At 38.1% G+C, this 18,418-nt stretch overlaps 2 protein-coding genes across 2 annotated transcripts in view; both read right to left on the reverse strand.

The window, feature by feature from the left end:
- PEX5L (peroxisomal biogenesis factor 5 like) overlaps positions 1-12,605 on the reverse strand; it is a 245,100-nt gene extending 232,495 nt beyond the window's left edge. The window contains exon 1 of the mRNA XM_079921706.1: positions 12,179-12,605. Within this exon, the coding sequence (XP_079777832.1) occupies positions 12,179-12,199 (21 nt within the window). The 5' untranslated portion in view covers positions 12,200-12,605. The remainder of the gene's footprint in view (positions 1-12,178) is intronic.
- On the reverse strand, positions 12,215-15,176 carry LOC307186527 (uncharacterized protein; the record flags this gene model as incomplete). The annotated part of the gene is made up of 3 exons (XM_079921709.1): positions 14,878-15,176; positions 12,818-12,870; positions 12,215-12,394 (listed from the first exon to the last, which is right to left on the reverse strand). The coding sequence occupies exons 1-3, from the start codon at positions 14,987-14,989 to the stop codon at positions 12,215-12,217; spliced, it is 345 nt and encodes a 114-aa protein (XP_079777835.1). The 5' UTR covers positions 14,990-15,176.
- Positions 15,177-18,418: the final 3,242 nt, after the last annotated feature.

Genomic DNA, 18,418 nt, shown 5'->3' on the forward strand with positions numbered 1-18,418 from the left:
GCCTACAGAAAAATTGTAAGAATAGTACAATGGACTCCCATAATACCCTTTTTCCCAGATTTACCAATTTTTAACATTTTGCTATGTTTGTGCATTCTCTCTCTCTATGTAATTATATCATGCATATTATTATTTTCAGTATTCCAAATCACTTGAGAGTAGGTTACCTGCACTATGCCCCTTTGCCCCTTCATGCTGCAGCATGTATTTCCTGTGAACAAACATATTCTCTTGCCACAGCCATAGTTTAGTTATCAAAATCAGCACATATAACACTAATCTAACATCTATTCCATATTCAAGTATCAATTGTGCCACACTGTGCTTTATGACAATTTTCTTTCCCAGTCCAAGATCTAGTCCACTATCACGTACTGCATTTAGTTGTCATTGTCTCTTTTGTCTTCTTTTAATTTGTAAACATCTCAGTTTTTCCTTGTTTTTCATGATACTCACATTTTTGAAAAACATAATCTGCTTATTCTATAGAATATCCCTAATTTTAGGTTTGTCTGAGATTTTCTCATGATTATATTCAGGTTGTGCATCCTCAGCAGTACTATTATAGGAATGATGTGTCCTTCTCAGGGCATTGCATCCAGAGATGGACATCCAGTTGATCACCTTATTGGTGATGTTGATTTTGGTAACTTAGTGTGCAATTTCTCCATGGAAAAGGCACAATTTTTTGTTTTGTAATTTATGTGGATGACATTTTGATGTTATATAAATATCCTGTTTCTCCTCAAACAGCCTCTTTCCTCAGATTTAGCATCCATTGACCATTATTCTTGCTTGAATCAATTTTTACTATGATTTTTGCAAAAATGGTGATTTTTCTATCTTCATCATTCTTTCTATGCTTTCAATTGTCCAAATGTACTTCTAATAAATTCCCTTTATGCTTAAGTGAGCCAGAATTGTTTTCTGTTTTCTGAGTTATTTCTTACAGCTAAGAACTCCTGATGGCTTTACTTGTATATTTAGTCAACTAGTTCCAAGAACCTATCAAACCAGTTTACTCAAATGGTCAATCTAGTCAGTCCAAGGAGATACAGTGAGGAACACCTTTAGGAAATAAAAATGATACAGCTTTTCATGGCACTCCATTCCACTTTTAAAACAGACGTACAGACCAGACTTTCTTCCACCGTCAGCCAAACAAATGACTACTAAAATTGAATATGTAAAATATCAAATAGGTTCCTTAAGAAACTATTTGATGTTTTACATGTTCAATTTTAGTAGATTCCTTAAGAAACTAAAAATAGAACTACCATATGATCCAGCAATGCCACTCCTGGGCATATGTCTGGAGAAAAACATGGTTCAAAAGGATACATGCACCCCAACGTTCACTGCAGTGCTGCTTACAATAGCCAAGACATGGAAGCGACCTATGTGTCCATCGACAGATGAACGGATAAAGAAGATGTGGTGCATATATACAATGGAATATTACTCAGCCATTAAAAAGAATGAAATAATGCCATTTGCAGCAACATGGATGGACATGGAGATTATCATACAAGGTGAAGTAAGTCAGACAGAGAAAGACAAATAACATATGATATCACTTATATGCGGAAACTTAAAAAAAGTGATAAAAGAACTTATTTACAAAACAGAAACAGACACACAGACTTAGAGAATGAATTTATGGTTACCGGGGGGAAGGGTGCGGGGGGAGGGAGAGACTGGGAGTTTGAGATTGACATGTACACACTGCTATATTTAAAATAGATAAACAACAAGGACCTAATGTATAGCACAGGTAATGCTGCTCAATATTCTGTAATAACCTAAATGGTAAAAGAATTTGAAAAAGAATAGATACATGTATATGTATAACTGAATCACTTTGCTGTACACCTGAAACTAACACAACATTGTTCATCAACTATGCTCCAATATCAAATAAAAATTAAAAGAAAATAGAAGATTAAAAAAAATCAAATAGTTACACTAACAGCGAAAAGCAGGAAAAAATCAATTTTTGTGACTAAATGCCAAACACGTGGATATTTGAAAACATCTAGTAGTTTATTATAATGCTTACTTTTCACTTAGATTTTTATTGTAATTCAAAATAAAGAGTAAAAAGTGTAATGGGAATAGCACACTAGGATAAGGCAGCTTTCATTACAGTACTAGCTCTGCTAACTAAGTTTTATGGGACCTTTTGAGCAAGTCTCTTATTTACCGGACCTCAGTTTCCTCATCAGTGAAATGAAATGGTTGAACAAAACAATTTCAAGAGTCCTTCAAATTCAGGATTCTGTGACCTCAAAACTGAACATTACTGCAGTTGTTGGAGACATAAGGAACTGTTAACCTAGAATATTCTAATCCATGTATGGATTCAAGATTATTCTGGTATAAAGACCTAACACCTGTGAGATAACTCCCAAGTTATTCAGAGAATAGAAACATCAGATCAATTTAGAGGACAATTTAGTCTAAACATGCTTCAGCAGTCTTAGGCTGTCTGAGTAGATGTTTTTCCCAGGAGATAAATAATCTCACAGTGCTTGGCAATGGTCAGATCACATCTTGAGCAGTTTGTCTTGCTCCGAGGCCATACTTTCGTGGAGCCATTAAGCATTAGAAACGTCATCATGAGAAACGATAAGTGAACTGGGCTGTTTATCTTGGAGAAGAAAAGATTTAATGGGATGAAGATATAATAGTTCTCTAAATATTTGAAGGCTTATTTTATTCAGATGGAACATAATATGTTTGCTGAGCTTTCCCCAGATGGAAAAACTATAACCAATTGGGCGGAGGTTATGATATCAATATAAGAAAGAAATTTTATTCAAACATAGTTGTGATAGTTGCTCTTACCAGCTCCTCTCTCAGGTACCTCGTTGTGCCTCTGTGATGTCAGAAAACTAGCCAAGAATCTAACTTTTTGCTAAGGTCTCAGTGCAATAGATCAGGTCCTGTTCTCTATGTAGATGTTTTCAGATCAGTGCACCCTAAATGTTAATGTACATATAAATCACTGAGTATCTTGGAAAATTCAGTTTCTGATTCAGTAGGTCTGGAGTGGGACCTGAGAGTCTGCATTTCTAACCAGCTCCCAGGTGTTTCATGTGCACATAATCACCTGTCCAATCAGATGTTATGTCCCTGCATGATCAGAGGATACCATTCCATATAAGCATGTATGTTACAGTTAACACCCATGTGAAAGGAAGTAAAAAGATGTTTTGCACCTCTAGCAGCTTCATGTTATGATGTTTAAATGTTTTCCTCTTTCTCATCTCCTTGAAGAGGCTCCATATTTTCTGACCTTTCACTATTTTTGATCACTTTGCATCATGGTACTGGCATGGCTCTGTCTGATGCTCACCCATATACTTTCAGAGAACCAGGGAATATTCCCCCCAGGACATACTGGGTTTTGCTTATTATAGGTCCTTACTTCAGTCAACTATAACCATTTTTGGTGGGACACACAGACATGCACACACAAACACACATGCCATCTCACGGTGCTTTTCACTGGATTTCGTCCACAGGCATAATGGATCTCAGGTCAGAGGCCTGCGTGTGCACAGGGGCACTGTGCTCTGTTCACATTCAGCTCCCCCTTCACTCTTGGCCTCTTCCATTTCCAAGCAGGCAGCTCACCACAGTGAGAACTGGGTACTGTATCCAGCGTCTTCTTATTGTCGTTGCCTCGAGGAAACTTTTTACCTCACCCTGATATGATACCAGTTTTAACCCTCAAGGATGTACAGAGTAATTCTATCCCCTTCTTACATAATAATCCTTCATATATTTATATAAAGTCATCATGGTCTCCTCGAGTCTTTACTTTCCAAGCTAAACAGCCCCAGTTCCTCCTATCATTACTCATACGAAATGGTTCTGAATTCTTCTACCACACCAGTTGCTTTAAAAACTGCATAATTTTTAAGAGGCTGTGTAGGAGTGGGAATTTTGTGGATCCCTAGGTAGATATCTAGCATCTGGCATCACAACAGCACCAATCAGCTCTTGGAATCTCCATGATTTATAGATGACCATATGGCATTCTGTTTGCAAGAAAAAGTTTTTGCTACCCCACCTCCCACTTACAGAGTTTGTCTGGTTTCTCAGGGGTATCTATGCATGAAGAGGAGCTTTGGGGAGTTGTGTATGCACCTGCAATGCAAACTCTCCTACTTGGCTTAGGTTCACCCCATTTCAGAGCTGTTGGCAGAGTTCTGTGTGTTTCTCTCTCTTTTTTTTTTTTGTTGCGGTATGCGGGCTTCTCACTGCTGTGGCCTCGCCCGCTGCAGAGCACAGCCTCTGGACGCGCAGGCTCAGCGGCCATGGCTCACGGGCCCAGCTGCTCCGCGGCATGTGGGATCTTCCCGGACCGGGGCACGAACCCGTGTCCCCCTGCATCGGCAGGCGGACTCTCAACCACTGCGCCACCAGGGAAGCCCTGTGTGTGTTTCTCTTGAATGAAATAGTGGATAAGCAGCCTCTTCCTACCTAAATGAACTCATTATTTTTCATCTGTGAAATGTTTAATGGTCATTATCTAAAAATAACAAAGATGATCAATCTAGTGAAATCTCACATGGAGAATAATAATGGTCTGTATCTAATGGAGTTTTAATAGGAGAAGTAGTATATTGGTACTAATAAGGATCAGTCAAAAATGAGAATATGACACCTAAAGCACAAAGAACGAAATAAAAAATAAACAAGTGGGACTACATCAAAGTAAAAAAGCTTCTGCACAGCAAAAGAAACCATGAACAAAGTGAAAAGAAAACCTATATAACTGGAAAAAAATTTGTAAAACATATATCTGATAAAGGGTTAATATTAAAAAAAATATAAAGAACTTACAGCAAATAAACCAAATAACCCAATTAAAAATGGGCAAAGGACCTGAATAGACAATTCTCCAAAGAAGATAGAAGAAAGGCTACACGTACATGAAAAGATGCTCAACATCACTAGGCGTTAGGGAAAAGCAAATTAAAACCACAATGAGATATCACCTCACGTCTGTTAGAATGGCCATCATCCAAAAAACAAGAAATAACAAATGCCGGTGTGGATGTGGAGAAAAGGGAATTGTTGCGCACTGTTGGTGGGATTGCAAATTGGTATGGTGACTAGGAAAACAATATGGAGGATCCTTAAAAATTTAAAAATAGAACTACTATATGATCCAGCAATTCCACTTCTGGGAATATATCCAAAGGAAACAAAAACAGTAACTCAAAAAATATCTGCACACCCACATTCCTAGCAGCATTATTTACAATTGCTAAGACATGAAAACAACTGAAGTGTCCACTGGTGGATGAATGGCTAAAGAAGTTGTGGTATATATATATATATATATATATATACACACAATGGATTATTACTCAGCCATAAAAAATGAGGACATCATACTATTTGTGACAACATGGATGGACTTTCAAGGCATTATGCTAAGTGAAATAAGTCAGTCAGAGATAGGCAAATACTGTATGATCTCACTTACATGTGGAATCTAAGAACAAATAAACAAACTCAGAAAAAGAGATCAGACTTGCCATTACCTAAGGCAGAGGTGAAGGAGGGGGAATTGGAGGGGGAATTGGAGGAAGGTGGTCAAAAGGCACAAACTTCCAGTCATAAGATAAATAAGTATTAGGGAGGTAATGTACAACCTGATGACTACAGCTAATATTGCTGGATGATATATAGGAAAGTTGTTAGAGTAAAACCTAAGAGCTCTCATCACAAGGAAGAAATGTTCTTCCTTTTTCCCTTCTTTCTTTTTATTGTATCTACATAAGAAGATGGACAGTAGCCGAACCTGTTGTGTCACAATATATGTAAGTCAAACCATCATGTTGTATGCTTTAAACTTACACAGTGATGTATGCCAATTATGTCTCAATAAAACTGGGGAAAAAAACAGACAAAATATACAAAACAATGATTTTTAAACACTGGGAAGAAAGGCCTCACAGGATCCCTGAGAGAAGGGAAACAAATAAGGTGAGCATGGTGATTGCCCTACTTACAGCCGGGAAAGAGTTTCCAGGACATAATGTAGGAAGCGAGGACCCCAAAATGTCTGGTATCCTCGCTAAGTTGAGGAGACAGAGTGGAGGATTTGAGGAGGCCCAGGTGTTAGACTATACAGGGCAGAGTGCTAGGGAGAAGTCTGCACAGAGTGAGAGCTCTGGAGACATGCAGAGGCTTCCCCCGCTAGTCTTCCCCTGAGTTCTGATCATGTATGTGAGGAAGCTACCCTCAGACCATCAGAAAGGAACAGGCAGAGCACTTCTTAGAGCTCAAACAGGGCTATAAAGAGTTCACATGCCCAAAACCAAGTCAAGGAATCTCCTGATGAGTGGGACATCAGATAAAGTACTCAGAAGAATATTACCTCAGAAGACAGGACAAGTCAGCCCTATCCCAAAAAATTCTGGTAGCTTCTAGTATCATGTAAAAACTCTTAAAAGCAAACCTTGAAATGATCAAACCGTTTCCAACCATGTTAGTTGTGTCCAAACACAAAACTTAAAAAAAGAAGGAATTAAAAAATATCCAGCACCCAACAATGTAAGATTCGCAATGTCTGGCATCCAATCAAAAAGTACCAGGCATACAAAGAAGCAGGAAAACACAGCCCATAATGAAGATAAAAATCAATCAATAGAGACAGTCCACAAAATGACACAGATAACTGAATTGGTAAACAAGGACATTAAAACAGCTACTGGTAAATGTACTTTCACATGTTCACTGCCTACCTGCTAGGTCATAAATGTATTCTCCTATTTTAACCTACTTGGGATGGACTTCTGTGTACACGCAAAATAGAAGTCAAGATTCACCTTTTAAAAAATTATATAGATATCCAATTAACGAAGAATCATTGATTGACAAAGAACATTCTCCTCCAGCAACGCTGGTGTCACCTCTGTCACAAATAACGTATTTATAAAAGAAAAAAAATGACATTATATGACAATACTGGTAGTGTGCTATATTAGACTCTGGGCTCTGAACAATTAGCCATGGTCTTGATATTTAACCAATAGGGCATTAGCTATCTTCCTGTTTATATTCTGTAAAATATAATATATAAGATATACAAATCTTTCTTAACAGGCTGGGAAAAAGTCTTCCATTTGGTATCCCTGGTAAAGGGGATGGCATGGGTGAGGAGGGGTGGGAAGTGGGTGAGGTGAAGATGAAGGAAGGGGTCATTGAGAGAAATGTAACCCCCAATTCACAGCATCTGGTCTCTGATCCGTGGGTTACATGCTATAGTTCAAGGTGATTTTTTTCCTTCTACAAAGTCTGAATCATAAAAAGGTTTCATATTTCAGAAACTTGGCAACCCCATTTTCCTTATTGGTGTATTTGAAATGACATCATGTTTAGATGTCGCCAAACACTCAGATTGGATTTAGGTCCCATAAGGAAACATTAGGCTGTAGTGTGCCCTCACTGTTAGTGAAGGAAATGCACACCAGTTATTACATAAATGTATCAAGAAATTAATTCTAGAATATAAAATCTTTCAACGGCTCTAACTTATGCCTGTGTTGGCAACATGAGATCTCAATAAAAAGTGTAAAAAAGCAGGCTGCCAGATGTTTTGACTACATGGTGCATCACATCTTAACGTTTCTTAGGTTGGCAGCGGTAATACTAGAGATTCAAGATTTTAAAATTAACAAGTTCTGTTTTAACCTTTTCTTATTCTTTCCTTTAGAAATGTTTTATAGTCAAAACATTTGTATGCTAGAATTTTTTCTTGCAAACACATGTTTTTAGGAAGAATGTTTATAAACCATAAACAAAATCTAGGAAGAACATATTGTGTTTCTTACAGTAAGTCTATAATGTAAACTGTTGGCCGGTATAGCTGGGGAATGAGATTTTCAGGTTAATCAAGTATTCAGCAATATTATACCATAAGTATTATAATTTTTAAGTGCTAGAAGCTCAATATTACTCTCATACCAAGCATGATTTGCTTGTAAATATATAGGAAGGCACTTCGGAATCTCGCTGGAGCTCGTGTCATAATTTTGCACATCAGCTTCACCGTACATGAATTTCCTTCAATAGAGTTCTAGTTAATACTATTTCAGACAATAAATTCATGTCTGAAATAAATTCATTCAAAGAGTATTAATACTGATTATCATTCATAGGAGGGCTTCGAGAAGGAAGGGCAGGTACTATTTGAGCTGGTGGGGGGAGAGGGGAGGGGAGGGCAGTAGCTATCCATGACCAAATCAACAAAATCAACCTCAGCCCTAGGCCGGCATTACCTCATTCTCCTTAAAACATAACCCTCCCCTGCAAAAACACTCCTAATTTTCCAAGATTTTCCTCTAAAAATACAAATATGGTGTGTGTGTGTATGTGTGTGGTATATTGGTATTAATTATATTTTTGTTAGCAAAGGGTTGATAAAGAAATGACACAGGATAGAAAATGGTGGCATCAGGAGGGGAAAAGTGGATCTTTTAGAAAAGTGCAAGTATCCATGACAAATATTACCTACTTTACAATTTTGCTTTAGGTATCAGTTATGACAAACTGCTGTTATAGATGTTGAAAAACATTCTATGCCCTTACTTTGGACTGGCTTCCTATGTTCGTTGTTTCTAGTGAACCAAATGAGTCTCCAGTGGCCAGATCTAATGTATTAACATAATTTATGTTATCCAAGCTGTTCCCCTTCATGAAAAAAATTTTTTAAAAGCTTAAGTAAAGTCGTAAATAAAAACACAAAACCCCTTTGGGGGAAGACAAATAAATGGCTACTCTTTGAAGTGTTAATAATTTTATAATTTTTGTCATTTAAATTTTCTTAATTAATGTCTTGTGAAGCCAGAGGGTGTGGAATTTTTCCTCGGCAGGCTTGAATAAGTCAAAAAAAGTCTGTTTTCAATGCCTATAATAAAGATCAGTTAAAATTACGAATAGATTTTTTTGTTTGATTGTCTTCTGAAATAACTTTCTTTTGTAACAAAAAATACTACTGGGGATCCTTTATTAAAAATAAGAAAATCTTAGTTCAAAATTAAAATTATATTGCCTTGTATTTATACCATTTCAGATAAAAGGTTTGGCTAAGGGAACATTCAGAGACATGTAATTATTTTGCTCTAATTGGCAGTGTTAACTCATATGACCATATACAAATAAGCATCGCAGTGCAGAGCACACAGCTATACTGGAGGGATTAAGATCACAGGTCATCTATGAGAAACAGAAAGTTGGTTAGAACTGATGCTAAAGTGCATTTAAACACCATTGGCCCCCTGGTCAAAAGGGAAAAAGAAGTAAATCTAAAAGTCACTAAAGAAACAACATTTGCTTACGTTGCTGAGGTGATGAATTCCCCTTGGAAATAATTGCTGAGGCACTTGGAAAACAGAACAACTCTGGGGCCCTACTCCTAAGAAATATACCTGTGGCGTTCACTTTGAAACCAAGAAATCTACACTACTATGCTGTGCTATGTATCTGTAATAGATGTCAACTTTTATCTTCTAATGAACTAGCAGAGTAAACTAAATGTGTGATTTTAAAATATTGTGGCTTCTAAAATGAATTCAATTTCTATGGTAAACTGGATGAATTAGACATATGTATAAGAATTAATAGACTTTATTTACAAACTCGTTAAGCTGCAGAAACAAAGGCACTACAGGAGTTTTAAATCAGACTATTTTTTAAGACTTCATGTGAACACCTCCCCACTCAGACTGCCTATTTACAAAGCATTTTATTTTAAAATCTCTTGGATACAGAAAAGAGTAGAATTAGAAGGCAGAGCTAATGATTGCCAATATTTTCTGTTTCACTCCTGTTTTAAGGTATCAGCCAAGTAACACCAGTGTTTCAAATGAACTCCAAAGTTGGCAGAAATGTTAGTAAATCTGCTCATCCCTGGTCCACTTTACCAAATATGTATCCAGATTTTAAATCACAAATATTTTGGAGTATTTGGGCTATGCTGCTTCTCCCTTGTGATTAGAGTCAGGTACGCACAGGAAGATGATACTGTCTCTGATAAGGAAAGATTCTTTATTTAATGTAAATGTACCAACACAATGGAGATTTTGTCCATAGGCTAAATACTATTCTCTGGGAAAGAGACCAGGGTTTTAAAATGTCAGCAAGTAACTATATTATAAATCAGATTGAAATAAGTGGTTTTTTTGGGGGTAGGGCATTCCCACTCAGATGATCGTATCATTTAATAGCTACTAAACTATTAAAGCCTTAGAAATTAACATCAGTGGTCAATAGTAAAAAGGAAAAAAGTACTGTGCTCTGAAATTTTGGCAAGCATATTGATTACAATATTTAGTAATGTTTCCAAGCTAAGCTTGGCAGCAAAGATTTGTGAGTTTTACTGCAAGCCATCATATTTGCTGTTATAGCAGTACACAAGCAAAAAACACTAAGGCAGGATCATATGCAGAGTCTTACATTTTGTCTATTCTCTCAAAGTGAAATGAAACCCTCAGACATTATTCTAGACAATTCAAGTTTCAGTAACATCAATCCTTGAAGTTCAGAAAATTTAGTTTAAATTGTTTTGGGGGTGCCTGAGTTTACCAGATTGTTGCTTCAATTCTTCATTCACAAAAACATATTTTCAAACAAAAAATAATGTGGAAAGTTTCAGTAAATTGCCCAAGTAGTCAATTATGAATTTTGTGTGAATGAGCAATTTTCTGAAGATTGACTCCATTTGTTAAAATTTTCCTATTTTTACTGCTGTGGAGAAACTGTTTAGGGATAATAAATAGATAATACATAAAATTATAAGTATCATTATTGGGTGAAGATGAAACATAGAGCTATGGTAATAATCTTTTGTTAATTTTTTTAGCTGTGATTGTTTGAATGCTTCTTTGTTACTAAACTTTCCAATTAGTGTAGCTTTAATAAGAAACATGCAGATCGTATTTATTGTTTATATTTAGAAATATACTTCAGGCACTAATTATTGTCCAACAACTGTGATATAATTCTATTAATAATTTTCAAAACAGGATGATGTCAGTAATACGGGAAATGCTTTTAGAATTCTGATAGTGCTGATTCAGAATTCTTACAAAACTTAGGAATATGATACAATACCATTTTATATAAAAATAATTTATAATACAAAAGAATTTCCCCAAAGACTCAGAAATTAAATATTGGGTAATACTAAGTCACAAATGCAGTAACATGTTAATTTATCTATTTTAAATTGCTCTAAAGACACAGAAGTAACATCCTCAGTATTCATACACATTACACACCAGGGTGAAAGCACCACATATAACTGTATTTGACCATCTTTGTAATGGAAAGGAAGCCCAAACATTAAGTCCACGACTAAAACATTTAGGAACAGTAAAAAAAGAGCTCAGTTTATACTTTAGGAAGCTGAGTTAGTATTTCATTTTTTTCCCCTCAAAGAATACACCTGCCTTTATAAGGAAGAACCAAACATGTGAATGAGAACTGGAATCAAGGTTAAAGTAATCTTGCCCAAGAGAGTAGAGAAGCAGTGGCTCAGCTCAGATGAGTTTTAAAAACCAGAGACAGTACCTCCCCTGAAAAACATTAGAGCCTCTTGGACATGTTTGAAATTCATCCTCCTAAGTCATCCTGTGACTATAGGGATAGGTGACAATGTCCCATCATCTGATGGGGGAAAATACAGCACAAACCATTTAAAAAATTATCACTTTAAAAAATAATACGAAAGTGGCAAAGTGTTCCAACTGCCAAGAAACCTTTGCAGATGATATAGGAAAAGCTTTGTCTTTCCTATTATTGTTTGCCCTTCAGTTGACATACATGCCGAGTTGCATCAATAGGATTACAACGGAAACACGGTCATCTCCAGGTTTCCTCTTTTTGGATTCCTTGATCTTGCTTAAAGAAACAGGCTCAGGGAATGCACAGAAAACAAACTTCCCAGTCAAAGTTCTGAGGTCCTTCCTCCCCTTCTCTCACAGAAACCCGTCTAGTTTTACCTATAGCACCGGACTGAAATGTTATGGTCACGTCGCACCACTTCACTTGTTGAACTGTATGAAGGCAGCATTTGACCACAGTAACTTGGTGAACCCCCTGGCTCCTATATTAGTCCCCAAGATCCCTATCCAGTTCGATGGAAATGTCTTACCTGCATGTGTCCCTGGTACATTCTGCTTCAGCTTCTTTAGGGCTCCCTGAGGCTGCCGGATGCTTTCCCCCCCGTGTTGACTTGCACACCAACAGAGGGGAGAAGATGGGTTCTCAGAGGGTGCCCCTGAGCCAGGTCAAGGCTCCAGGTAGCCTGGCCGGCGGCGGCCCCTTGACAGCGCTGCGGGCTGCCGGGAACTGTTCTTCGCTCGGGGTTCTGAAAGCGGACACAGGAGAGCACGCAGAGGCGGCGAGGAGCCCAGGCGGCCACGCTCTCCCGCAGGCGCAGGTCCTGCTCGCCGGGCGTCTCTAAAACTCACTCCTTCTCCGCCGAACACTTTCTCGCTTCCTGCCTGGCTGCCTCATGTCTCTCTCACTCTTTCCACAGCGAACCCTTTCCTCCTCCCAGCCCTGACGTGAGCGCCCACACCAGCCGCTGCCGCCGCTGCCGCAGCTGCCGAGCGGGGCGCGCGCCGCCCTCCCGGCCGCGTCCCTGCCGAGAGGCCGCGGGGCCGGGCACGCGCGCGCGCGTTCCCAGCGGGCACCGGGAGCGGCCGAGGCAGGCGCGCGCCCCCCTGCGCGCGTGATCGGGAACGCGCGCACGTGGCGGCTAAGTGCCCGCGGGCGGTGGTGGTCTTACCAGGTGTTCAGGTGCGGCTTCGGCTTCTAGGGAGATTCCAGCCGAGCTGGCGGCTAGTTGCAAGAAAAGTAGGAGGAATATATATGTATTGTCTCTCCAGGAGCCATCAATACCGACTAAGCCCATCATCCTACAGACAATAAGCTGAGCGCGGGGGTTTCCGAAGAGTTTACTTCTGTTCTGATTCAGCTCTCACAAGTTACCTCCCTTTCAATCGGTGAATTAAGCCTCTCTGCACTCACCCCACCCTTAATTCATTGCTGACTACCCTGAAATTGCAAACTCCAGTCCCTAAGGGCCTTCCACGATTTGTTTTTCTCTCTAGCACTTAACATCACCTAACATCCTGTATATTTTATATATTTATTGTCTGTCTCTATATATACAATGTTATTTCCATGAGATCACGGATATTTGGGGAAGGAATGTATCTGTTTTTGCACGGGTGTGTCAGGGCATAGTACAGTACCTCCTGGCACATGGCAGGCACCCTATAAATATTTGTTGAATGAAAGGGTGTTTACTATGTAATATATAGGTAGAGTGCATTTAAATATGTCTCAAGTCGAAGAGAGTGGATAGTTTGATGTAATGTTTACATTATAAATGTATATACATACACATACACACACCATGTGCTGGTGTATGTGTGTATACTGTGATTACCTACTTCTGTTCGTAAAAAGATCTCCAATCACACAACATGTCCCCCAAATTATATACAACATGATATAATCCCCCAAATCTTGCATATAGCGTGATATACTTTTCATAAAGTTAAAAAATAAGACCAAACTCCCTAGGAATATAAACATATTTGTATATAACTATATGAAAAGGAAAGCAGTAGAACAATTAATATAGTCTTTAAAATGTTGGTGACGCTGGGTAAGGGGAGGTATGGGAAAGAGATGAGGAGGTATTTTATATGAAGGTTAATTGTCAGTGTTTTAGCTATTAAGTTGGGTTCATTCACAGACATGTATTACCCTATAAAATGTATTACATGTATTACATGTATTACATGTAATACATGTATTACATTCACAGACATGTATTACCCTATAAAAATCATATATAACTAAATAAAACAAAGCCATGCATGGACTAGTGAGGAGAGAGTGAAATGAACCCCCCAAAATGGTTAATCCAATTTAATGCACCTGAGGTCCTAAAACAATCAACCAACCAAACACAAAATGACTAAGACTTGTAGGCAGGAGACATGGATTCTTATTAGACTCCACCAATAGTTAACCTTGGACAATTTCCTTTACCCTCTTTAAACTTCAGCTTTTTAATGTCTAAACCCTGCATGATAAACTGATTGTTTTATCTTGAGAAATGAGATACGTTCATAAGCACTGTAAACTGTAAAGTACCATCCAGTTCTTGTTTTATTGTCCTTTATAGGACAGAGCACTGGAATAGGAGTCAGTAGGTAGAAGTGCAACTTCTGTCTCACTACCTCACTGGTCTCTTGGGCAAGTGTACTAATTCTCTATTTCCTCACTTTTGAGGTAAGGCAAGTATCTGCCCAGCCTATTGCACAGGGCTGACTGAATGTATGCAAAGGGAGTTGTCAAATTTAAACCACCATATACAAGTATGTAAACAGGCTTCTTCCTGTCCATAAAATATGAGTGATGATTTCTTGAGACCTCAAGCTCTATAAATTTAAAAGGGGGAAATTATTTATTATAAAATACTTGCATGTTGTCAATAGTATAGAAACCTTGGGGAAATTCTAGTATTTGATTTGAAAGTGCTAGAAATCTGTGAAGTAACACTGGGGCCAGAATTTTCCAATCCATTATATGCTTATTTTTATCCAATGGAAGATTCAAGGAGCCATCGACCATAAAAACATTTGAAGCTGTATGGCAACTACTTAGAGTTGAAGACAGAAGTCAATACATCCTCTTTTTAAAACCTAGGTAATGCCTTTAGCTACTCCCTACATTCACAAAATCTCAGGAACGCAAGTGCATCTGTGAAAGCATCCCTCTCTCCGTTTGTTCATTCATGCATGCATTCATTCATTCTTATTAAGAACTTACTACGTGGGAATGCTGTGCCAGGTGCTGAAATACACTGATGAATGAGACAGACATGCTCTCCATCTCCATGGCGCCCACAGTCCAGCTTCCTGACAGGAGTACATTTTACCATCCTAGAAAGAGAAATCTGTCTAGACTTTTCTTAAAACAACAACAGCAACTCTACAGAGATTTCATAATTTCCCCGTTTCTCTTATCTAAGAGTTCACATCTAACCTCTTCTAGTCAAACATTTCCTCCTTAGTTATGAACTTTATCTCTGCGGCACAAATATTTCCTTCAAAGCCTATAAATACGAACTGTGTGAGCAAAGGCACTTGGCTGGTTACCAATTCAAGTGTCAATATCTTGAGATACAGTCGATTCACAGAACCATCTAGCAATTTACATATGTCATTTGGCTAGGCCAAAAATTTTCATCCAGATCTAGCATTTTAGCCCAAGTAATATAGTATCTTGGTGCAAAAAGAAACTTTCCATGTGCGAGTAGACATACCAGTATAAAATCGATAGGATAAAGCAGGCGTGAATTTTATGATACACATAGCAAAAAGCTGAATCATAATATAATTATATTTGTGGAAATCTTTTTTTGCAAATCAGATTGTCTTTAAGAGATCTTGAAAGGAGAAAATGTGCATAACTTTCTCTATTCTATGACTGCAGTGATGGTGAGAAATGCATCTCTTTGTGTAATCCCTGGTCCCCCCTGGGAATCATTAAGGTAAGCTGGCAGAAGGCAAACAAACAAAACCAGAGATGCAGTAGCTTGAAAAAGGTGTGGTTCTTTTGGAACAAAAGCGAGTGGCAACAGCTGTGTGTCTGCTTCTCTGATACCAGAAATATTTGAATAAAAATGGAAATCTCTGCCAAACATCAATATACTTTGACTTTTCACAGGATTTTCTAGTTTTCATATTAATAACTGGAATCATAGGAGAACAACTTTGAAGATGAACTTGGAATAAGCGTCAAACTCAAACAATTACATCTATGATATGAAGCAAAAAAAGAATGTCTCCGTAAACACTGTGGAAGGAACAGTTACTAATGAATCTTTTCTAACCAACCTGCACACTGGTATACATCTCATTGGCAGTAATGCTGCCATCAGCAACAGTTAAATTTATAAGTGGCTGGGCCATGATTGCCCATCTAAACCCAGCATAATTTGTATTATGAAGGCACACATTGTTTCTGAGGAAAATAAAGATAAGCCGTGTTTCAGTCCTTTTGCATGGTTGTTTTGCAACCTAAGATCGACATGATTTAATACCAGACCCAAGGTCCAGAATATATTTCTCATTTTAAATTCAAAGACGCTTGTTACTCAAAGTGTGGTCTGTTGACAGGCAGCATCAGATTCTCCTGGGAGCTTGTTAGAAATGCAGACTCTTGGGCCCCATCCTTGACCTACTGAATCAGAATCTGCATTTTAACAAGATCCCCAAGTGCTTTCTATGCACCACCAAATTTGAGCAGTACTGTGGCCTAGAAGGTTTATTTATTCGTGTAAACGTGGCAAAGCTAACGCTTGCCTTTGCAATGATAGCATGTGAGCAACATCAGTGCCAAGAGAAAAGTACAACACACATCATTCTCCATTTATAAGATAATCTCAATGTATTTTGAGTGGCCAAAGGACTTGGCACAAAATCATAACACAACCAGCTTTCTTATAGCAAGAAATGTGCTAATATTGCTTGCAGTTTTAATCACTATAACAAAATTAAAGAGTCGAGTGGTAGCAGAATATATTTTGTGTTGATCAAATTAAGTTTTGTTTATTAGTAAGCGAATCCTCCTGCATATTAAATGGCTATTGAAAATTCAAGATTAATTAAATCTTTTAAAAAGCTGAGTAATGATGACGTCAGTATGCTTGTGGACTTAAAAAAAATTAGGGATAATAGTCTTTTGGTGATTCAACCAATTCTTTTATAATCTGTACAATTCAAACACTGCTGCTCAGAGATGGTACAGGAGAGAACAAAAGTCAAAATAACTGTAGACCCAAATTAAAATGACTAATTGGTTTTTATTGTTCAATCAGAGGGAGGAACATTTTGTTGAAATTTGCCCGATTGCCCTTTTTGTCTCTTTGACACACTGAATGGGATTAGCTGGTGTTCAGGGCATTAGATCTGGAAAGAATTTCAAAAGCCCACACAGCAGACCCCAAGGTGGTGGGGGAATTATGGTTGAAGAAAAGTATCAATATACAGACTCTGATGACTAGGAGATGGCAGCAGTGTTCTTCCAAATGAACAAACAAGGTGGATGCTTCAGAGTTGGGCCTCGTATCAAACCAGTTTGAGAAATCACACTACAATAATTTACACTTGTTTTCTTTGACAACTTTGCAAACAAAAATGTCTCTTGCTTTTGACTCCTCCTTTCACCACCATCCTAGCACAGACTCCCTAAACCTCTTACCAATCTCGAAGCCAGTTTTATCTCCTTTATCCATTTCCCAGTCCAAACTATCATCTACATTGCAGCCAGGTTAATTTCACAAAGGCCAGCACTGATCATATTACTGCCCCGTTCAAATACCATGTTGGTTTCCTATTGCCAACTGATAGCCAAAAACTTTAGCTTTTTATTCATAGTCATGGAATATAGTTTACCACACAGAGCCATATCTTCCAGTGGCTGGAAGAACTGTCTTTTTGCTTTGAGGAACCGTCTCTTCCCCACTCTAGTCCATTTGTATGGTGGGAAACATTTTACTACTAGGCTTTCAGGGTGAAACATATGACCCAGGCTGAGCCCACCAGGACATTCAGTCCCCACTGGTCACACATTTGACCAAGTCAACCAACCAGGGCAAATGGACTCAGCCCCAGGATTATGTGGGAACAGACTGATTCTTCATTAGATTGGGTGTTCTAATGATGTAAGCTTGAAGCTGTCAGCATCTAGCAGCTGACATTAAATAAACCACACTTAAAGCTAGCCTACCCATGTACTTTTAGCTATTTCAACTAGCACAGCACATTCCCTTTTCCAATTAAGCTGGATTTTCTGTCACTTGCCACCAAAAGAATACTTATTAATACAATGGTCTTCCACAAACTGGCCCCTGTCTTTTTTCAATTCTGTGCATTCCCTAACTTTTGTAGTAACTTTACTTTTATATTATTCCCCAAATAATATCCAAGTTATCCAATAATATCCAATAATATCCAAGTAAGTCCAAGTTACACTTCTACGCTCTCGGCTTGTTGGAATGTATTCTCTCTCCCTACTCCTTTGGAATGAAAGCTCATTCATTTTCCAAGTTTGGTCTCAAATTCTATTACCTTCACGAAGCCCTTATTGATCCTCCAGTTTAATACATCCCCTTGCTGGGAACTCCTTTATCATAAAGCCTTTCCTTTGTTTAATTATTTCTATGCTTTTTTTTTCTTAACTCCCTATTAAATGTAGGCAGATGGAGACAAGAACTTCGTTTTATTCTTTGTTTTGCTTAAATAACTTACACCATCTTGAATGGAAAATTCTCAGTAGTAATTCAAGAATATAAATTATTTTGGGT

This window comes from Stenella coeruleoalba (genome assembly GCF_951394435.1).
Source record: "Stenella coeruleoalba genome assembly, chromosome: 5".
NCBI lineage: Eukaryota > Metazoa > Chordata > Mammalia > Artiodactyla > Delphinidae > Stenella > Stenella coeruleoalba.